Source organism: Molossus molossus, unplaced genomic scaffold, assembly GCF_014108415.1.
Source record: "Molossus molossus isolate mMolMol1 unplaced genomic scaffold, mMolMol1.p scaffold_m16_p_13, whole genome shotgun sequence".
NCBI lineage: Eukaryota > Metazoa > Chordata > Mammalia > Chiroptera > Molossidae > Molossus > Molossus molossus.
The window spans coordinates 54,783,822-54,804,837 of NW_023425348.1; the positions used below are offsets into that span (position 1 = coordinate 54,783,822).

General features: G+C 47.1%; 1 protein-coding gene across 1 annotated transcript in view; it reads right to left on the reverse strand.

The window, feature by feature from the left end:
* Positions 1–13,930, reverse strand: part of GALNT18 (polypeptide N-acetylgalactosaminyltransferase 18) — a 326,286-nt gene extending 312,356 nt beyond the window's left edge. The window contains exon 1 of the mRNA XM_036259150.1: positions 13,691–13,930. Coding sequence (XP_036115043.1) covers positions 13,691–13,925 — 235 coding nt within the window. The 5' untranslated portion in view covers positions 13,926–13,930. The remainder of the gene's footprint in view (positions 1–13,690) is intronic.
* Positions 13,931–21,016: the final 7,086 nt, after the last annotated feature.

The following is a 21,016-nucleotide window of genomic DNA, read 5'->3' on the forward strand; positions in this document are numbered from 1 at the left end:
AAGGCCACATCCCCAATCCGGAAGGTGATCCCAGCCAGTAGAACACAGGCCCCAGGAACTCAGACAGGCCAGGGATCAGGGACTGAGGGCCCCTCCAGCCTCATCCCCTGGGCCCACATCTAAGGGAATCTGCCCATCTGGAAAATCTACCCATCCGTTGCCCCTTCAGCATCTGCCTTCATCTAAGGATGTACCTTCCCATTGCAGCAGTTTCTTCTGAGGTTGAATAAAGTAACGGATGTAGAAGGAAACTTTCTAGACTTGATTCAGGATCCCAGATGCCCATTCCAGAGTCTCTAGGGCCCACAGAGGGCGCTCAGGACAGTCACCAAGTTGTGCTGACCCTGGGTCCCTCAGCGAACGGTCTGAGGGTGAGGATGCGGACGGTAACTTCTGGCGCTAGCATGCTCTGGTTCTCAGTAAATACCCTTCAGATGAGAACCTTCCCAACTGAGATTCACCTTGAGAGACTCACCCTTCTTTGCCTATGTGAAAAGAGGGAAGGATTGTATGAGCTGTACGACACAGCGCTCTAAGTTTCTAATGTGGGCCAGGGTGAAATAAGACATCTAATTTTCCATTTACAAAAATCAATGCATGCTTTCTGTATTTCTAAAGTAATTAGAGTCAAAAGCACGTATGCCCATTTTGCTAAAAACAACTGGCTGTTGTTGAAAACATTCAAAATTCACAGTTGTACAGTTTTAGGTAAATAAAATAATTATTTTTTATTGTTATGTTAAGGCAATTATCTCCTTACTAATAAGTGACCAAAATCACTTATTAATCAAGAAACCCTGCTCATCAAGAAATGGCTTATTACCCAGGGAGCTTCATAATGATTTACTACAATTCTCTCCAGTGAAAAAACAAAACCCATCCTAGTTTTCTGCTGTCACCAGCAAGGAATCTTTTTCAAAGGGACTTTAAATAGATAAGTACAAAAAAAATAAATAAAAAATGCAGAGTGTACCTTCCCAATGTGAAACCACATCTATCTCTGAGTTATAGAGAGTGTATACTAAAATTATATCATGCAACAAAATGCACATTTTGTAGAGGGGGAAGGAAAAAAAAGATTAAATTGAATCTTCCTGACAATTGTCTTAAATCACACCTTCCTGCCTGCGATTGGAATTAGAAGTCACATTGCTTTGAGTTAAATCAAATTCACCCTGGCAGGCAGCTAGGCTGAGGCGGCTCCCGTTCTGTGGGGAGGTCGAGATGAGGAAAACAGCATCTCTCCTCAAGGAGACTGCCCGAGACAGGAGACTCTGGCCAGGTAACCGGACACCTTGCGTGACTCTCCCACCCGCCAAGGTGCCAACAAACAGCGCATTCCCCACATTGTCTGCTGCCCACTCAATGCCAATACATAAAATACATATTTCTCTACAAACAGGGGCAGGTCCCCAGGCTGGCAGGCTTGGCATTTCAGAGGAGTAGTCAGGTCAAACTGCAACACCCAACATGTCTCAGCCGAGCCGCTGTAACCAGCATCCGTGTGGCTCCCTCTAATCTCGCCTGTGACTGTCAGCTGGATTTTCTTGGGGAAGTCCTGACACACACATGGTGTCTCACTGCACGGCTTCACATGGCTTCACATCGGATGTGCCAGGCGCCACACCAGCAAAGGTACCCCTGGCCATATTTTCTATGCACGCTCCAAGAAGGAAAGATAGTGGGAGCGAAGGAGAGAGGGAGAAAAGGGAAACGAATGGATAGAACGTGATTCGCTCCCCCCATGTCTACAAGGTGACAGGCAAGGGAGGGGTACCATCCTGCATGTCACCTCCGTTAACCGGCACAGCAATCCTGCCGTGTTTAAGAAGCAATGGTCCTCATTTCTGTAGCTGGGGAAACGGAGGCACTGGGAAGTGGAGAGACTGGCCCGCGGCCACCGGATGTGATCAGATTTCTGCCCGCCTGCACACTAGTGGGGGAGCTCGGCTTCTCTCCCAGGTGACCGCTGGTGTTACTTAATACCTAACCTCCACTCTGCTAATCTTCCGACTCCACTCCTCTACAGCCTCCTCATTCCTCCAAGATGTGTCATAAATCCGGAGTCCTCCCTGAAGTCTGCTCTGACAAGGCACTCTTCCAGAATTCAAGTTTAACCCTGGCTGCATTCGCTGTTTCTTGTGTTGTCTGCCCAGCCTGCCTATGAGCTTTGTAAAGAAAAGGATCATCGTCCTATGTATTTTGTCATCTCCCACCACACCTGGCAGTGTCGAGACCGTGAGGGGTACCCAGAAAGCAATCACAGAACAGCCTGGATTGGTGCCTTTAAATGCTGGGCTTCTCCTCTCACCCCTTCCAGAGACACCCAGTTCCGCCCAGAGCATTCCTCACGCTGAGCCTCCAGGCCACGCCCCCACCCGCCCGGCTGCCCCTCCCCCAGCCCTTCCCCACACCGAGGTCCTCAAACACACAAGGCTCCTGGCGCATTCCTACCTCAGGCTCTTCACCCTGACTGCTCCCTCCACCTGGAGCTCTCTTCCCCCAAACAGGTCACAGCTGACTTTCTTCAAAGCTTTGCTTCGAGTTAAGCCACTGACCACCTCATTTAACTGCAACCCCTTTGTATTTTGGTGCTTGTTCCACTGATACATTCCCAGCACTTACTAGGTGCTCAGTAAACGCTGGCTGAACAAGTAAGGAGAGAAAGTGAGCATGTGAGAGCAGAAGACAGGAGTCCATCCAGGCCACCACCAGACTCCCAGCCAAAACAGAGGAGAAGAAACTGGGGAGCAGGGGTACAGTTTCTCCCAACCAACCCTACGCTCACAGGCCCGACAAGCACGAGAACCTTGGAGTCCACCTTCTACACGAGGGCCCACTGTTTCCGTCACTTCCCCCTGAACAAGCCGCCTCATCTATATGGGAAGTTCTGGCAGACCTGGACCTGTTCCTTTGTGTGCACCAGTCCCCTCTGGGGTCCCTGCCCTACGCCTGCCCTGAGCTTGGAGGCCCCCAGTAAAGTCGTGCAGGAACGAGTGGAAGAGAAGGCCTCGTTCACGCTGAGTTCTCTCCTGGAAAAGGCAACGGTGCCAGCTGCAGGAGCCACGCCCAGAGCCTCTGGGCCTCCAGAGCTCCCCGTCCTGGCTGGCTCCTGGCCGGCTCCTGGCCGATCCTCCGGTCTCCGGGAAAGGAGACACAACCAGCAGTCACTCTGTGACCCATCTCAGGGCCTTGCTACTCTCATGAAGCCTTCTTCCAGTTTCATCTGAAACGTTTCTGCTAAGACAAGGGGGTGAACCTGTTTTCCCTTGATCAGCTTCAATTCAGCAGAAAAGCAAGAGGGTCCCTAGCCCCTTGCTGAGAGGCTGGACAGAGGTGACGAGGTTTTGTCTCCTACTCACTGTATAACCTTGGACAGTAAATGACGGGGGCTGAGCCTCAATTTCCTCATCTGTAAAGCGGGGAGTAGGGGTAACACCACCATCCCGCAGGGTTACTTACAATGTTAAAATGGTGTAACACGGGTAGAACATTTAGCACATAACAGTGCTCAACAAATATTAACTCTGTTCCCCTTTCCACCTCCTAGACAAGTTCCAACCTATTTCTATGCTGCTCACTGGTACTTTTTCCAATTTTTGAAATACTAATAAAAGTCTCTTCTATCCACTTTTTACTGGCTTTCCCTTCTAAACATAACTCCCCAGATTCTAACAATTTTAAAAAATCCTGTCCCAGTTATAGACTTGGAGGGGCTACATCATAATTCCTGCATGTTCTATTTTCCTCCATATACTCTCTTAGAAAATAGAACAAATCAGAGGATCCGTTTATTATTAAACAGAGACTCAGAAGCAGAAGAAACCAAAACGTTAAAAGACTCTCTCCAAGTCCGTGAACACAGAGGCCGGTCTAAAACCTCCCCCACACCCGTCCCATCCTTCCATGCCTCCTTCTCTCCGGTCCAGGAAATATGATGATGATTAATTAGACAAACCCTGTCGCACTCCCCAACATCCTTTGAGGCAGGAACCACATAAACACCAAGCATCATAACTGCAATAAAGAGAAACCAGAGAAACCCTCTGCTCTGGGAACCCAACCAAGGCCCAGATAAATAAATCCGTAACCGAAGATCAAAAAGAATCTTCCACGTGGATAGTAGAAAATGTCACCAGCATATACAGGAAGAGGGATTAGTTCAATAAAGGAATAAAGTCACATTTGCGGGTCTCGAGTAACATTGTTGCTTACTTTTAACTTCCCCGTATATAACTCATGGGGTTATTAATACAGCCTCCTACTGTTTTGGGCAAATAAACAGCTGCTGATATTTTGTGCCCAAACCACTTCATTAGAGGTTTCCTTTACAGCAATTGTTTTTTTTTTCTCCCCTTTCCAAATCCCAAGAGGATCAGAGGGTGAAAAATCAGAGTGCCAAGGCAGAACGAATGACAAAGGAGAAGGAGGCAGCCTGTGTGGGCTAGAGGGGCGGAGGAGGACAGGGACAGCTGGATCCCTCCCTGTTCCCTTTGGAACTCTCAGACAAAGTCAACATTCAGGAACAGAGAGCAGAAGGCACAGGTGTGGTGCACTCCGCAGGGTGACTTTGCCCTGATGAGAGGAGTTACCACCAAACAAAACTCACTGAGAAGACAAGATGACCAACCATCCAGGTCTGCCCAGGGCTGAGGGGCCTCCATGGACCCAGGACTTTTAGTTTTAAAACACTGAAAGTCCCGGCCAAACAGGATGAGTTAGTCACCCTAGAAGACACATCACTATGCCAGTGCTCAGGAAAACACTCCTACATAGCCTGCAGTTGGGACGCTCCACTCTTCCTGCAAGGACAGATTCCGGGGGCTTCATAACAGCCGGTGGGTCCACAGTAATCCCGGAGAAAAGGCTCGCCAAGTCTTTGTGGCTGCACCTCACGCTCCCTTCGAAAGCAAGGCCTCCCTCTGGCGCCCCAGCCTCCAGGTTCCTCACTCACACAAGGACACCAAGCCATCTGCCTGGCTCCCTCTCCCGCCAGTCCCCCACCTGACCTGAGGCCCCTGAGGTTAGACACCAACACATCTTTGGTGAAATAATCTCCTGGCCCCCTCTCCGTGAGAATGTCATGTTCGTATGCTCTACTCTGTAAAGAGCACAGATGCTGGAGACAGTTTCCCTTCTTGGCTCTGTACCCATCAGCTCTGTGACCTTGGGTAAACTCGCTAAGTCTCTCCACCTTACTGTTCTCACCTCTGAAACTCTCCCTCACTATGTTGTGAAGATAAAGAGCAATATGAATGGACAGTACCTAGCCCAGTCCCTGGACACTCAGGAGTAGTTCTTCCTCCACCTCTCCCTCCCCCCATACAATCAATCTTCAATGTTTTATATGCCTGTTGCTCTTAAAATAAATCAAGAGTGGTTAGAATTCCCCTTTGTCACTTCTGTAGCTTCAAATCTCTCCTTAGCTCCCTTGCTCCCCTACTCATAGGCTCAAGCAATTTGGGTGCTGTCCCCTCAGCTCCCCAGATGCCAGTAGCATGACCCTTATGAACCCAAGTTCTGAATGCTGTCCTGCTCGGGTTCCTGAATTAGCTTCCTGCTCCTCTGGGATCTCAGTGGCTTGAACTCTAAGTTCCCAGAGGACCAAGATGGGCACGTTGGACGGGTGAAGCCAAACAAGGCAACAGCGCGACCATCTTCAGTAGGTGCTGCGCTCGGGGACGTGAACTCTGGTAAAATGACCCATTCCTGGCAAAGACTTGGCCCCAAGCCTCTTCTTCAGGCATCATTTGTCCTTGTTCTCATCTGTTCCGAGAAGGTGGCTGCAAATGCGACTTTCCTGGACCTTTCCAAACACTGTACTTGTGTGAGCTCCTAAAGAACAGTAGTGACAAAACGTACCCCAGCGAAGTCTGTTGGCTGCCTCTGGTACCATTACTGTGCCATCCTGCAGGAATCCTGTCACTGCTTCTGGGGCTGGACGCACAGAACCGAACCTGAATGTCAGGCAGTGAAAGAGAACTCCATCTCAGAACTGCACAGCCCCTGGATGGCCTGTTCTACCAACATATTTTAATCCGTAATCATGTAGCCGGAAAACCTGCCGAAGCATCAGTGTTCCTGGAATGAGGAATCTTCGTCCTTAGAGTTACGGTGGGCTGTGCTCAGCCGGGTCCACGAAGAGCACACAAACCCACACAGAAGACGCAGAACAGTAGCTGTCCCCAATCACTGCCACTACAGACTGTATGTCGTAAGAGTTGTTCAGTAATTTGTTATTAACAATAATTTAAGTACCAAAGCTTATGAATGATTAAGTTTAATAAATTGAAGGGATTTCAAGGTTATCACACACTCTTGCATACTAATGTGCTTTCTGAGAGAAAAGAGACAGAGGGAAAATGAAATACAACGTGTTATGCATCCTGGTCCTGCCTTGGGTGTGTGTGTGTGTGTGTGTGTGTGTGTAAGGTAAAAATATCAAGAGCTAAGCACCGCGCTGTGGAATGGAGTTGACTCTGACCCCAAAGGCAGTGTGAGATTGGGCAAGATAACTATTGTAGGTGCCATGAAATAATCAAATCTCTGACAAATTCAAGGCAGAACCTCAGCCTAGAGAGACATTCAAGGCCAGCAAACAAGTGCAGCCCACCAATCTTGAATCCGGATCATCAACCAACAGAGTTAACCCACCCTGCCCCTTGCTGCCTACTGCAGTGCCCATCCAACATTTATGAACTTCTGCCTCTCCGGCTTCATGCTTAATTCTGTTTCTCCAAAAATCCCTCCTTGCTGACTTCTGGCTACCCTCATCACTCACAGTCAGCCTAGTGTTTCCCCCAGGGCACTTCTGAATAACATCACTTACAGCTAGACCGCCTCCCATATGCGTTTCCACAGGGCAGCCTGTCTGTCCCAGACTCTTCCATAGAACCCACGCAACAAAAAAGAGCAACAATTCGAAAGAGACCTTCAAGCCTCAGCTTTTCAGGTTAAGTGAAGTCAGAAATCCTACAGGATAGTAATGATGATACTCCAGTAACCTTGTACGTGGCTCTGAATCCCAATGACACCTTTGGAAAAACACAGACCAGCCTAACCCAAGAGACCGAAACTGACCTCTGAGTCCCTCACAAAGCAGAAAAGCAGACTGTGGCTCTCCAACACTGCATTCTGAATCTCCTTGAGATTCTACATCAACCTACTTATCAAGGGCAAATAACCATTTATGTCGAGTGAGTGGGAAAGAATGTGGAACTCATTTATTTTACAGCTTACACACTTCTGGATAAAAATGAAAATTCTCTGGCCATGGGAAAAAGTTGTATTCTTTGGCAAGGTTTTTCTAGTCCATAAAGATGTGGTCCTGAGCTATTAATAAAGGTAATTGGGCTCAACTTCTACATCCTGCTATTGAACTCTCTCAAAATATCAATCACTGTAACTAATATAATTGCACATGCCACAGTTCATTCTGAAGGACAAATAGCCTTACTATTTAAATGACACTCTTTCTTCAAATAAACTGCAAACATTCAGCAAGCATCGTATCCTCTTCTTCACAACCTTGCCAAGTCAAAGATCAGATGTGGAGGACACCAGCCAATTCCAGGAGACATCTAAACGCTTTAGAGAGCAAAATTATCTCCCAACATCCAGGCCCAGAACATGTTCTGATTTCCAAGGACCATATATGGTTTGTAATTACCATGAGCAGCCTGCTGTTACTGACCTGCTGTACATTAATATGCACATAATGTGCCTAATAAACTTTTAGAAAACAAAAAGCAGTTAATAATCCATTTCTCCCATTGTTGGGATGATCTTGATTCAGTGAAGGAAGATAAAAGATTTAGAAATTAGTCATATAATTGTCATACATTATTAATCACGGTATTCAGGAGAGTAAAGAGATGTTATAGGAACACCAGCCAGAAATTCAATTTCTTTTTAGATTTGTCTACTTTCTTGAATTCTCTATGTTACCATCATCCCTCACAAAAATGTAAATCTGATCTTTCCTTTTCTCCCAAAAGAGTGGTTTTCAGCTTTTTCTGTTTTGTTTTTATGCAAAGCCTTTTTAAAAATGAAATATTTGCCTGGCCCGTGTGGCGCAGTGAACTGAGAAACGTCCCATAGACTGAGAGATCCGGGTTCAATTCCCCGTCAGGGCACATGCCCAGTTGCAGGCTCAATCCCCAGTAGGGGGCGTGCAGGAGGCAGATGATTGATGCTTCTCTCTCATATCGATGTTTCCATCTCGCTCTCCCTTCCTCTCTTGTAGGAAAAAAACAACCACGAACTATTTTACAGATCACCAAATATAAGACAGAGGACAGAGGAGCGGCACTGGTTGCGAGGAGGGGAGAGGGCGGGCCCAGGACAGGTCCAGGAGAGCTCACTCGCCCCTTTCACTTCTTAGAGCCCAGACCAAACCTTCTAGAAGCCTGGGGCTCCTGGGGACAGGGCTTGAAACCCTTCGGCATCTATGAAAGCAAAAATTACATATATAATATAGAATACAGGCATTCTTTATTTACGATATATGCGAATAGAATATAAATATCAAATACGCAAATCACAAACACTGATAGCCCAAGAGAAAAGCTAACAAAGGAACACCAATGCAAGGTAAAATCAAACATGGGAGGGGGGGGTGGATATTATGTTCGGTAGTAATCAAAGGAGTAGAAATCAAAAGAATAAAACATCTGACAGTGATTACATCTGCCCAGAATATGTTGAACGGTAACACCGATGCTGGCCAGGTTCCACGAAACAGGTACAATAATACATCGCCGGCGGCTATGTAGAAAGGTTTTCCTTCTGAAAAACAATCTTTCATTAAAATGTTCATATTCTTTGAATCAGTGGTAATCCCACTTCTGGAAATACATCCTTAAAAGTAATTCAAAGGAAGAAAACAGTGAGGTGAAGATGTTTATTTTTGCATTATTTATAATAGAAAAATCAAACGTTCAAAAATAGGGAGGTGGTTAAATCAATGATGGTATATTGATGGTTGAATAGTATGCAGTCATTAAAAATACAGTAAAACTTCTCTTTAAAAGCCCTGCACCGAATCAGCTCTCCAGATTAACCAGGCTTTCATCCCCCCACCCCACCCCGCCCCGCTGTGAAACAGACCCCAGGATCCTTTGTTCCTCTGTGTCAGCTTTTCTCTGTCACCTCCACTCAAATCTCCTGCTAGTGAGTTGAATGCTTACCATCAGTTCAGTGGGTTTGGTCCCAGATGTGTTTACACTCTTGGTATTTGTCACTGTAACAACTTAATTTAATTGCATATTATATGAACCAATGAAATATGACTACTTAGAAGATGAGAGTTGTTATTTCTAAGAAAATTAATTTAAATGCTTTGGAAAGACTTTATAAAGCTAGTCACTCAAACAGGAGTCAAATTGTATGTGAGCAAAATGAGAGCAAAAGACCAGACAAAAGTCATAAAAAAAAAATGTAAGCTACTACATAGAGATTGCTTCATGAGCATCTTTAAGTTCTCAATGAATGTTAAAGAAAACAGAATAAAAATTCAGGCTTTGTAAACAGCACATTATGGGCATGGTGGATGCAAGGGAGATGCTCAGAAAGCACACCCGGGCCAAACGCAAAGCCTTGCCTTACAGCGAAAGGCTGGTAAATGAATGTACATTGTGAATAGTACTAAAATAAAATACTTAATGCATGTATGTAATATCTTGTTTTATTCTCCTCTTTAACCAATGTTTCCATTGGCTGACTAGCAGACCCTGACTCTGTTGAATACCAGGGATTCTACTGTCCTGTAAAAACAAGTCTACTGTGACAGGGACCAGAAGTGCCTTGATTCACTTCTGTATCCAAAGTTATCCCACCAGTGTGGCTCCTGGCACACTTAAGTCTCCAATAAATAAGGGCTGAATCAATAAACCACGTAGCAAACATGAGAAAATGCTTCTAAGGAGATGCAAATTGAAAAAAGCAGAATAAAAAAAATTAAATGTAAACCACAACTACACCTTTGCCTTTAAATACGGAGACAGGTGGACAGAGCTCAAAGGAATGCCCCAACTGCAAAATACTTGAATGAAGGCAGAATAAACTAGAGGCACTTTCGTACATTTTAAAATATTTTCTTTCATATTGGCACATTCTTTTACATACTCAAAAAGATACTGATCAGGAAAAGGAGAATGCTGTTTTTGTTTCCATTGGCCTTTGAAAATAAGAAGGGAATCAACATTTCCATTTCCTAAGTTCTCCCACACTCGGGCCTACTCAGCTGACTCCACCTCACTACCTCAAGCAATTCTATCTTTCTCCTCCCAAGACCAGATCTGTTCTAACCGTTATTTTGTGCTTCTAACCCACTGGGATGCTATTTTTTTAAATCTGGAGTTACCCACCCTCTCGATTACCATCTATCTGGCTAAAAACAAAACTCTCAAAACTGCAATTTACATTCCCAAGAGATTCCCCAACACTATCTAATTAAATCACTCAATCAGAAAACAAATTAAAATGAAATATCACTGCAACCCTCAAGAGGAAAATAAACTTTTCATTCATGACTAGAACAGACCTTTGGGTGATGCTCCAAAGCCTCTTCTAATTGCAAGTCCTATGGAACATCCTGCAGAACATTTTGTGACATTTGCAGCTTCCGGGACAACTTTCCTCCCAAAGCAAAGAGGAGCCTGAGCAAGGCTCCAAAGCAAAACATCTTTGTTTGAGAATAGAAATGCTTTCGTTAATGACTAACTGGTGCATTGGGCATCCACACTGCGTGCTCATTCGTTCATTCGTCCACGTATCCATCCCATGCCTCCTCTCTGCGGATGCCGGGAACTGTCCTGACTGGTCCACAAGAACTTTTTAAGTGAATGTAACCTCTGCCTCTCGGCATGAAACAAAACAAAACCCAGAGCTTCCTGAGTTTATCTAGGAGGTCTCCAAGTTGGAAGGCTATGATGCCATCACCCCTGGGCCACCCTCTGAGGTCTCTCACTCTGATATCAAATCCCCCCGTCCAGGGGAGCACTGTTCCTCCTTTGCCCCACTGACCCTCTTAGGAGACAGTAGAGTATATGGTTAAGAACACAGACTCTGAAGCCACATTAGTTGGGTTTAAAACTCTGCACGACCACACACCAGTAGTATGACCCTAAACAAGGCATATAACCTCTAACCTCTCCATCTGTATAATGGGGTTAATATCACCTACCTCATAAAGGTGTGAGGATTAAATAAGTCAATAAGAGTAGTGCCTGACACATAATAGGTCCTGTGTAATTTTTAGCTATTATCATTATCATTATTATTATTATTATCCTTTATTCTCCCTCAGCTCAGCAGAGTAAACTGGATTGCTCAAGTCTCTACTGATTAGAGGAAGCTTGACAGTGGAATACACATACACAGCCCATATCTTCAAGAACAAGGGTCCAATCCTGCCCTTTCCCACCCTCTGCCTTCAGAGGGCTGCACTTGGCCAGTCCCAAACTTTGCAGGTCCTTTACCTAAATAAGGTAAATCCCTGTATTTCCTTTAAATTCCCTTAAACCCCGCTCAGGGATGGCTCCAGCACCTCTGGGGGAGCTGTCGCTAGTCATCGGCACAACCAACCACGTGACCCTCTGCCTTCCACCCGCCTCCTGTCCGGCCTTCTCCCTGTCACCAACCCTTCCCTGCCTCTCTATGGGTGTGACTTTCCGTCCTGAGAATCTGGTCATTTCTGAATCTCCACAGGCGTCCAAATACAGTCAGCACACAAATTAAAGAGAACTGTCCCAACACGTTTTAAGGATCCTGCTCCCTCTTTTTTCCCATCCTTCTCAGTGTTCTCAAGTACAAAATTAAAAGTTCCAAACAATGCATAGTTATAAGGTTTCCCGGGAGAAAAATCACAAAGGCTCCTTTCAACATTGCACTCATTTTCAAGCAGAGCCTTCTACACTATGAGACATGGTCCACATTCAACATGACAGGGGCCCACTCTGAGACGGGCTCATGGGCTAAGAGTGTCCCCTCACTGCTTCCCAAAGTAGTACCCTGCTCACCTCCTCCCTGACCAGACTGAGAAGCACAAGAAAATCATTTTCCAGAAACATATCCATACACACACAGAATCTGTGAATAAAAAATCTCTCAAAATCTGTGGGCAAACTGGAAATGTCAAAGTAAGGAATGGCCTTGTGTCTCCCGGGGAACATTCTGAATCACCCTGGGGCAAACATTGTACTTCTATTGCTGATGAATTGTCAATCCAGACCCAGGGGATGGAAAGGGACAAGTGAAAAAGAGCAGCAACAGGCACCATCAGAAAGATAAATGGGTCTGCCGAGCCCAGGGCCAGGTTGAGAGGCAGAGGCAGGTAAGAAGGAGAAGCTGTCAATAGTCTCTTCTTCTGGGGAAATGTCAGAGCCGGGAACTTGTTCTGAAGTCATCAGGCAGGATGCACAGCGGATATGTCTACCTTTCCTGCACTCACCTGAACCTCCCTCGGAAGGAACTGTTCTGGACACAGTGAGGAAACACAGCAAATGTGGACAGAGCAGCTGTCCCCACCCTGGCAGGAGCAGCAGACGCAAGAGTTGGCTTTAGACACTCAGGTGTAAACAAAAGAGAGTGCAGGATGCTAGTACCAAAGCCTGGTAGGCCACCAGATTGACAGGTGAACTAGGCTCTGCTGGGCTTGCCCTTAGGCAGCTCACAGGTAGAAAGCAGGGGGAGTCAGAGGCAAAGAAACGCTAAGAGTGAACACGAGAGACCTGCATGTGAGGGCACAGCGGGCACAGCGTGGTGCCTGGAGTCCTCCATCCCCTGCCTCGGACAGCTCACTGGACCAGGTCGCCTAGATGGAGCCCCTGCCCAGTAACCCACCCTCCTCTTAGCCCCAGCCTTGGCCTGGACTACAACCTCCCAGAGCAGCCTCAGACTCCAGACCCACCCCAAGTGGGTCTATCTGCTCCACCCAGCCACTCCCTGGGCTCAGGACTGGAGCTACCAAGGGGACCGCCTCCATCCAGCTGCCAGCGGCTCGGCTCCTTGAGGAAGGCACAGCCAGGGCAGGTTCTCCCGGTCCTGAGCCGAGGCACCCCCGCAATGCACAGAGCTCCAGGCTCCAACCCTTCTTCCCCACGTCCACACCTGCTCCTGGAGAGATTCTTAGAGCCCAAGGCTGTGGTGGGCAGGGGGACAGCAGCAGCCCCAGCCACAGATTCCCCTGCATTTCCCCCTACAGACCGCGCACAACGCGGCTGGGGCTATGCAGTCTTCCTAGTTCCACCTTGTCCCGCAGCTTGTGGGTTCTACATGCCCGTGGCTGGGCCGCGGGAGCATCTCACCATGGCTCCTTACAGTGGCCAAAAGAGCTCCAAAGCCCCAAGCATTCTCTTGTACACACAAACATTCACACGTACACACACTGAAGTCCGACCTGTGTGGGATCCCGAGAGCCCGCGAGCAACCAGCCAGGAGTCACACACACATTCGGACACGTGTGCAGCGCGCCCCCACACTGCCAGGGAGCTGCACACACGTGTGCCCTGGAGAAGTGCTCACGGCCCCAGGCATGAGGGTCCTCAGGCAAGAGTGTAGCCCCACAAGTATCAGCACCTTCAGAGCCCCGCAGTCGCTCCTTAGATGTGAACCAGCACCAAGGCACCCCGCGCTACGGTAGGCACTCCCGGGCCCCATAGGCGGCCCAAGTTTCCCAGGGCGCCCCTACCTTGGATATGCTGCTTGATAACATTCTCCAGGTGGTCCAGCCGTTCAATAATCTTCAGGGTGTCCCCTTTGTCTTCCTCCAGCTTCTTGTCGGGCGCCGGCTCCTGCCCCCGCACATACACGCTGGCGATGTAGTTGGTGACCCAACCCACGTAGAGCAGACATATGATGTTGGTCATGCCGCTCAGGATCACGCAAGTGGACACCAAAGTTTTGGTCTTCCTGGTGCACACCATTCTGGGCTCCCTCCTCCATATAGAGCTGCCGGGCCCCTTCTCCCCGCGAGCCCTGGACTGCCCCGCGCGCACACCCCCTAGTCCCCCTGGCAGCTGGGCACCGAGCACCTGAGTCCGGAGGCTCTCCAAAGCTGTGTCCGCGCTGGCTGTGGAGCCGCTGTGCCCAAGTTTGGAGCTCCCGCCTTTGCCGCCCGGAGAGAGAGAGTGACAAAAGAAATGAGGTGGATTTTTCTCCAAATTAAAAATAACCGAGCCCTTCTCCTAGCGGTCACGGGTGGCCAGCAGCCGCGAGCCCCAATACGCGCGCCTGGGAAACTTTGCCACAGCCTGGGTCCACAGCCGTGCGGCTTCCCATGGCCAGCCGCCGGCTGCCTCGGTGGTCCCACTGGCCCGCACTGCTAGAAGGAGGGCAGCGGCAGCGGCAGCGAAGGCAGGGAGAGCCGCGGAGCAGAGCGGCCCGGCCCCCTCCGAGCGACAAGCGCTGCCACCAATCGCGCTCGGGCTAGGGAGAGGGGCTGGTGCAGGGCGGCGGGACCAAGGCGGAGGGCGCAGGAGGGGGTGGTGGGCGGAGTCCAGGCCCCAGGCCCCACCTGCTGGCAGCTCCTGGCTCCCACCCTCCAGGGATGCGCCTGAGCCTCCACCCTCACCAGTGTGCCGCTGGCAATCCCAAACCCAGAGCTCAGGGAGGGGACACACCGCCAGTCCCAGCCCCTAGGTCAGCAGATTCTTCCTCTAGGTAAATTCCACCTCTTGCTCTTGCACTGGAGCCTCCGGTCTTTGGGTCCTGTGACTCAGAGTCCCTCAGTGACCCTCGCCTTAGGGCTCCTCTGGCTGGTTCCACTAGCCCATTCCTGGACCGCTTTTTCTGGTTGCCAGGATGCAGAGAGGCCAGGAAGCATGTGCCAGATCGCCTGTCCTGTCTTGCCCTTGGTCCAGCCCTGTGGGCCCCCACTTCTTCCTTGACCTCACTTCGACCTCCACCCTGTCCACTGGCCTGGTTTTCTCCAAACCTGGCAATTGTTAAAGGAGCCAACCCTCCTGGGAATCTCCTAGAAGATTTTGGACCACATCCCCCTCAAAGAGTTTTGACCTGATCTAGATTATTTTTAAGTCTGTGCACTCCCAGGACGAAGCTGTGTCCTATAACGCCACTTGTCTCCATGGGGGACCAGGCTCATCTCAGTGCATAGGGAAACCCTGAACAGAATTATCCCTGGGGAAGGGGGGTTGGTGGGTTAAGCTCTCTGTGAAGTGTACAGTCCCTATGCATACTTTTTCTAACTGATGTTGGGGAGAACTGTGACTGTCACCAAAGGGGCAGAGCTGGATTCTAATGGTTGACACCATTTTGTTTGTTATTAGAGCAAATATTCATCCTCTCCCCCTCTGTTTAACACACTTCTTCTCAGCACCAGAACAGAATTCCTTTACACAAAGACTTTTTAAAACATACATTTCTTTCCTCTTCTCCATCTGTGACTTCCATTTCCCTGGCCTGAAGGGTCAGGGAGGCAGCCTGTTGCATGCCCACCATGAACACCAGCGCTTCAACCAGCTTTGGCCATAGTACTCAAGGTGGCTCCCTCCCAGTGATGTCTTCTGGATTCAAAGGTCTGGCCCCACAAAAGATGGAGAGCACAAAACCACAAAAGGGACACTTTATAGCCATCAGCCAGGGTCCCTTCAGTCACTGCTTTGCTTACAAAACCCCCTAAAAGATGCTGTGAAAATAGACACCGACTAGGGGTCCTAGTAGATTTCTCTTTACCCATAGCCAGAGAGAGAACAGTATGTATGGGCTGGGGAGAGTAGAAAAGGACAGTATGTGTGTGTCAGTAAGTTTGAGAGGAAAGAACACATGCTCTTTGTGAAAAAAATCAAGGTATAGAAATCTCTTTCCATGAGGGAATAAAACTTGCCTCTCCCTTTCTTTTCCTCTGCAAGCTCTAACCAGCTCCCAGATAAAGGGTCTGGACTTCCCTCCAGCTGACTGAGTTTAGAAGCAATGGCCTTGAGTACAGCCGATTCTCCCTTTCGTCCTGCACCCTCCAGGAGGAGCCATGGAAGTTCAGCTCCTCCCAGCACCTTCCTAACCCACCACAGGGCTAGAAGAAGAGTGGTCTTCATTTTGCACATTCTTAATGGTGGGGGAGTGGGGAGGGAAGGCCCTAAGTTTGAAAATAAGGTTCAAGAAAAAAACAAAGTGGATTGTGTGACCTTACATTTTCGTCTGGCTGATTCTCTAAGGTAATTTATAACTGTGGAGGGGATGAATGCAGCAGAACAGCCTGTCCTCTCAGAAAGGTCACAGGTCGAAAAGACCAGTTCAAAGAACATCCACCAGAGGTGCAGCCAGACGCCAGGACTCCAATCCCAGATCCACCACTATTAGTCACTTGAGCTTGAACGAGTTTCAAAAAGTCACTGGGGCTCAATTTCTCCATATGTCAAATGTAAACAAGACTTGCTGAAGGGACTAGCTGTGCCGATTAAATGAGAGAATGCACCAGAAAGGGCTTTAATTGGTTCAGGACACATAGTGAGTGCTCAGGATCAGGTGAGCTTCCTTCCAAGATACGGTTCCTCCCCTTTCAGGCCAGAGCTCCACTCCGTGAGCTCCACACTGCCATTTAGCAATACCTGGTTCCTCCACCAACCAGTATCAGCACGTTCTCTCTTTAATGTAAGCGAACAGGAACTAAAGCTATAGGTGGCAAGGTCCTCAGCTGGCCTAACTGGGCTCCCTCACATTGGTTTTCTATTCATAATGTCTGTCTTCACTATCAGTAGTGCAGTGATCTGCATAGGTTGACAGGATGTTCGAAATGAAAAGCTAGTTTTCAAGGACGGTTGCCCCCAGGACCCTCAAACTTCTACTTATGACTCCCAGCCCCTTGGTTATAAACAAGTACACAGAAGGGAGCACAAAAACTTAACCCACAAAGGTTGACAGTCACAGAGTTAGCCCCCATGTAATCCCTCCTGTAAACAATACCTGAGGAGAGAGTCATATCTTTGGCCCTCAGTTCGATTACACTCAATCCGATAAATAATAACTGAGCCCCTGAGGTTTTCTCTAACGACCAGTTGCCATGGTCCCTGTCCAGTTTACTCCGGACATGTAGATATAACCTGAGTCTCATAGTCTCAAGGTGAGCCTCCTTTCTGAGCCTGGAAACCTGCTAAAAGTCATCCTTGAACTGGAAGGATGTTTCTGATTCTCAAGTTAGGTCATTTATCTAACTCCTAAGTATTTCCTCACCTTTATTTTAAATAAAGCCTGCCTCAGAAGATCACTGTGAAGTTAATCAAATAATGGATGTGAGCAGGCCTAGCAGAGAACCTAGTACAATGTACTTCTTTAAACTTAGGCCCAGCATTTGAGTCTGGGGTCTCTTCCACTCCTGAGGCAAGAGGAAAATGAGTACCTTGAGGAATCTACAAAAATGGCTGGAGATCTCTGATAGGGTCTTCCCAGCACAACTTTGGGTTTCACCCATCTTTTATATTGGGTAGGCAGCTGCCCTCTTCAGGTGATTTGAAAGGCAGCTAAGTAGGACTTACTCACAGGTACAGCCACACTGTCCTCCCACCAGTACTAAGCCTTCATGTGGAATATCTTTGACACCAGGGTTGGAAGAGCCAGTCATTAATGGAGTTTGCCTACCAGTTGAATACATTCTAAGTGGAGTACCCTGACTTGGAGGTTAAAAAGGAACAGTAGACAATCTTAGCTACTGGCAGGGGTCCACTCATCAAAGAGAGATGTCAGTGGTCATCTACACCCACCAGAAGGCAGCACCATGCAAAGCCTTGGGCCAAGAGGTACCAATTGGAATTTGGGAGCTAGCGGGGAAAATGGGCTCTGAAGGTAGAAAGCTTCCATCGCTGGTCTGGCTGCATGGGAAATAGGAATGCCAGGTCCCTAGAATAAAAGGGATTGTTGGGATGGATGCAAGGTTCAGAGGCAAAGAAGATAAAGGAACAGTAAGAACACGACTGGATTCTGCCAAGCCACAGGACTAAGAGGTCATTGACAGAGACAGCACATATCGGGGGAGGAAAGGGGAACAAAGAGAGGAATCTTTGTTTATTACCTACATTGTATCAGGTCTAGTATTTTTCATATGTCGGTTTTTTTTTTGTTTTTTGTTTTCTATGGTACGTGCCCCTAGCAGGAACCGAACCTGGGACTCTCTGGTCCGCAGGCCGACATTCAACTGCTGAGCCAGACTGGCCAGGGTCACATGTTGTTTCTTAAGCAGAAACAGTTGGATTCATATTCCTGTTCTGCCATTATGATCTTGAGCAAATCAGTTAACCTCTCTGTGCCTCGATTTCCTCATCAATAAAATGGAGATAATAATAATAATACCTATTGTATGGAGTTGTTTTGAGAAGTAGATGAATTCGTATATATGAAACATATTGAAGACACTATATAAACATTGGCTATTGTTATTATTGTTGTTACTATTTCTAAGCATCAAAGTATCTGGACAATAAATGAAAGGAGAGAAGACATGCAACCCAGAGAAAAATGTCCCCTTACTAGGAGCAAAGAATCTAAGAAACAGACTCTCAGCTCCTCTTCTTGTACCTTATTGAAAGGCCCAAGGCAACTCCTAGCTGACTTGCAGGGCAGATCCTGACAGGAATCCTGCAACCAGCCTTATTTAACCACCTGTCCACATGTTCATCCACTAAATGCTTCTGAGCACCTGCTCTGTGCTACACCCAAGGCTGGGCCCTGGTAATGCAGGGGTGACTCGGAGGCCTGCACCGCGGTCCTCAAGATCACTGTTTAGTGGAGGAGGCCTACAAATAAGCTGTAATACAGCCAGATAAGCTCTGAGTTGATATATTATATTAATATACCAAATATATTACAAGAGAAAGGCTCCAGCTGTTGATAGAGGCACCAAGTTCCTCCCAACAAGGCATATGTCATTTCTGAGTGGTGCTGCTTCCATTCAATCACTGGACAGTCCCGCTGAGTGAGAATTTGTTTTTTTAGAACCGGAGGAAAGTTTTTGTAAGATATTTAATACACCAAGGAATGATATCCAAAATATATAAAAAATTCATATAAACCAATAAAAGAGAAAGACAAATACTACAAAAAAAAATCCCAAAAGGAAAAATGGGACAAGAATATGAGCAAGCAATTGACTAAAGAGAAAACATAAATATCCAATAAATATATGAATGGATGCTTAAACTTGTTAAAAATTAGGAAATACATTTTTATCTCTACTGTTGAAAGTATTACATATGTCCCCCGCCTTTTCCTCCCTCTTCCCTGCTTCGGCCCCCCTCCTGCTTTCCCCAAACTAGGGTTTGTGTCCATTGGTTATGTGTATATGCATATAAGCTCTTCCGGTTATCTCTTCCCAAGCCTCCAGCCCCTGCCCCCTGGGGTTTATCAGTCTGTTCCCTACTTCCATGTCTCTGGATCTATTTTGATCGACCCCTTATTTTGTTCACGATATTCCAAAATAAGTAAGATCATGTGGTACTTGTCTTTCTCTGACTGGCTTATTTCACTCATCATAATACTTGAGGAAATACATTCTTAAAATATAGACACCATATCTCACCTTATCAGCTTGACAAATTTAATGTGATAATTTTCTAGTATTAGAGAGACTGTAAGAGAAATAAGTACTCATATATACTGCTGGTGAAAGTGTAATTGGTACAATCACTTTGAAATGCAGTTTGGCATTGATAATGAAATTTAAAATGCATGTACGCTATGACCTTGGACTCAAAGTATAGTCCATGCACCAGTAGCATCAGCATCAGATGGGTGCTTATTAGAAATGCACAATATCAGGCCCATTGCACATCTACTGAATAAGAATCTGCCGTTTAACAAAATCTCCGGAAGAGTTACGTACACAAAAATTCTGAGAAGCAATAAACATGAAACTGTTAACTATAAGCTTTCTTTTGGGGAAAGATCCATAATTAAGGGTAGTGACCAACTTCTGAACTTCTTACCAAGTTCATCTGTAATGTCCGAATTTTTACAATGAATATTTCTCAATTTAATAACTTCTGACATTTGAATTATTCTTTTCCTAATTTAAAAAAAGATTCCTTTCGCCCTGGCAGGCATGGGTCGGTGGTTAGAGCATCGGCCTATGCATTGAAGGGTCACAGGTTCAATTCCCAGTCAAGGTCATGTACCTGGGTTGCAGGTTCGCTCCTCAGCCCCAGTCAGGGCATGTGCAGGAGGCAACCAATCTATGTGCCACTCTCACATCAATGTTTCTCTCTCTCTCTCCCCCCACTCTTTTTCTTTCTCTCCCTCTTCCCCCCTCCCTTCCTCTCTCTCTAAAAATCAATGGAAAAAAATATTCTTGGGTGAGGATTAGAAAATAAACAAACAAACAAAAAGATTCTTTTGGTTGAGTTGAGATCTGCTTCACATTGGTTGCTGTCCTGCTCTGTGACCTGAGCTAGTCTTATAACTACTCTAAGCCTGTTTCTTCATTTCTAAACTCGGGGTAACTATTACACCCAGTAAACAAATGGCCAGCCCAGCCTCATGCATTGGTAGGCTCTGAGCTCATCACACTCAACACAACGAACTCAACCTTTGCATTCATAATAACCATTCTTCATCATCAGGAAAGTGGCCAACCATTATGGTTTAAGGCCATGGAGAAGCTAGCAATACTGTAGAAGGAAGATTTTTGCCAAATGCAGCAAATATACACACACACAAATGCACACACACAATGCTCGAGCTACTTACGCTAGTTGTATGTGTTTCCTATTGAAACATAAATAGAATCATCCAGGTACATAACCACTTCCACCATCTGTGAGAGCAGGAATGTTACCAACCACCACCTCTTTCTTCTGCTCACTCAAGCCATTTCTTAGTTTTTTTGGTATGGGGAGGGGTGTTGTTAATCCTCACCCAAGGGTATTTTTCCACTGAATTTTAGATTGAAAGGTGGGGGGGGGGGGGGCGAGAGAGAGAGAGAGACATTGATGTGAGATATTGATTGGTTGCCTACTGCATGACACCCCAGGGCCAGGGATCAAACCTGCAACCCAAATACGTGCCCTTGACC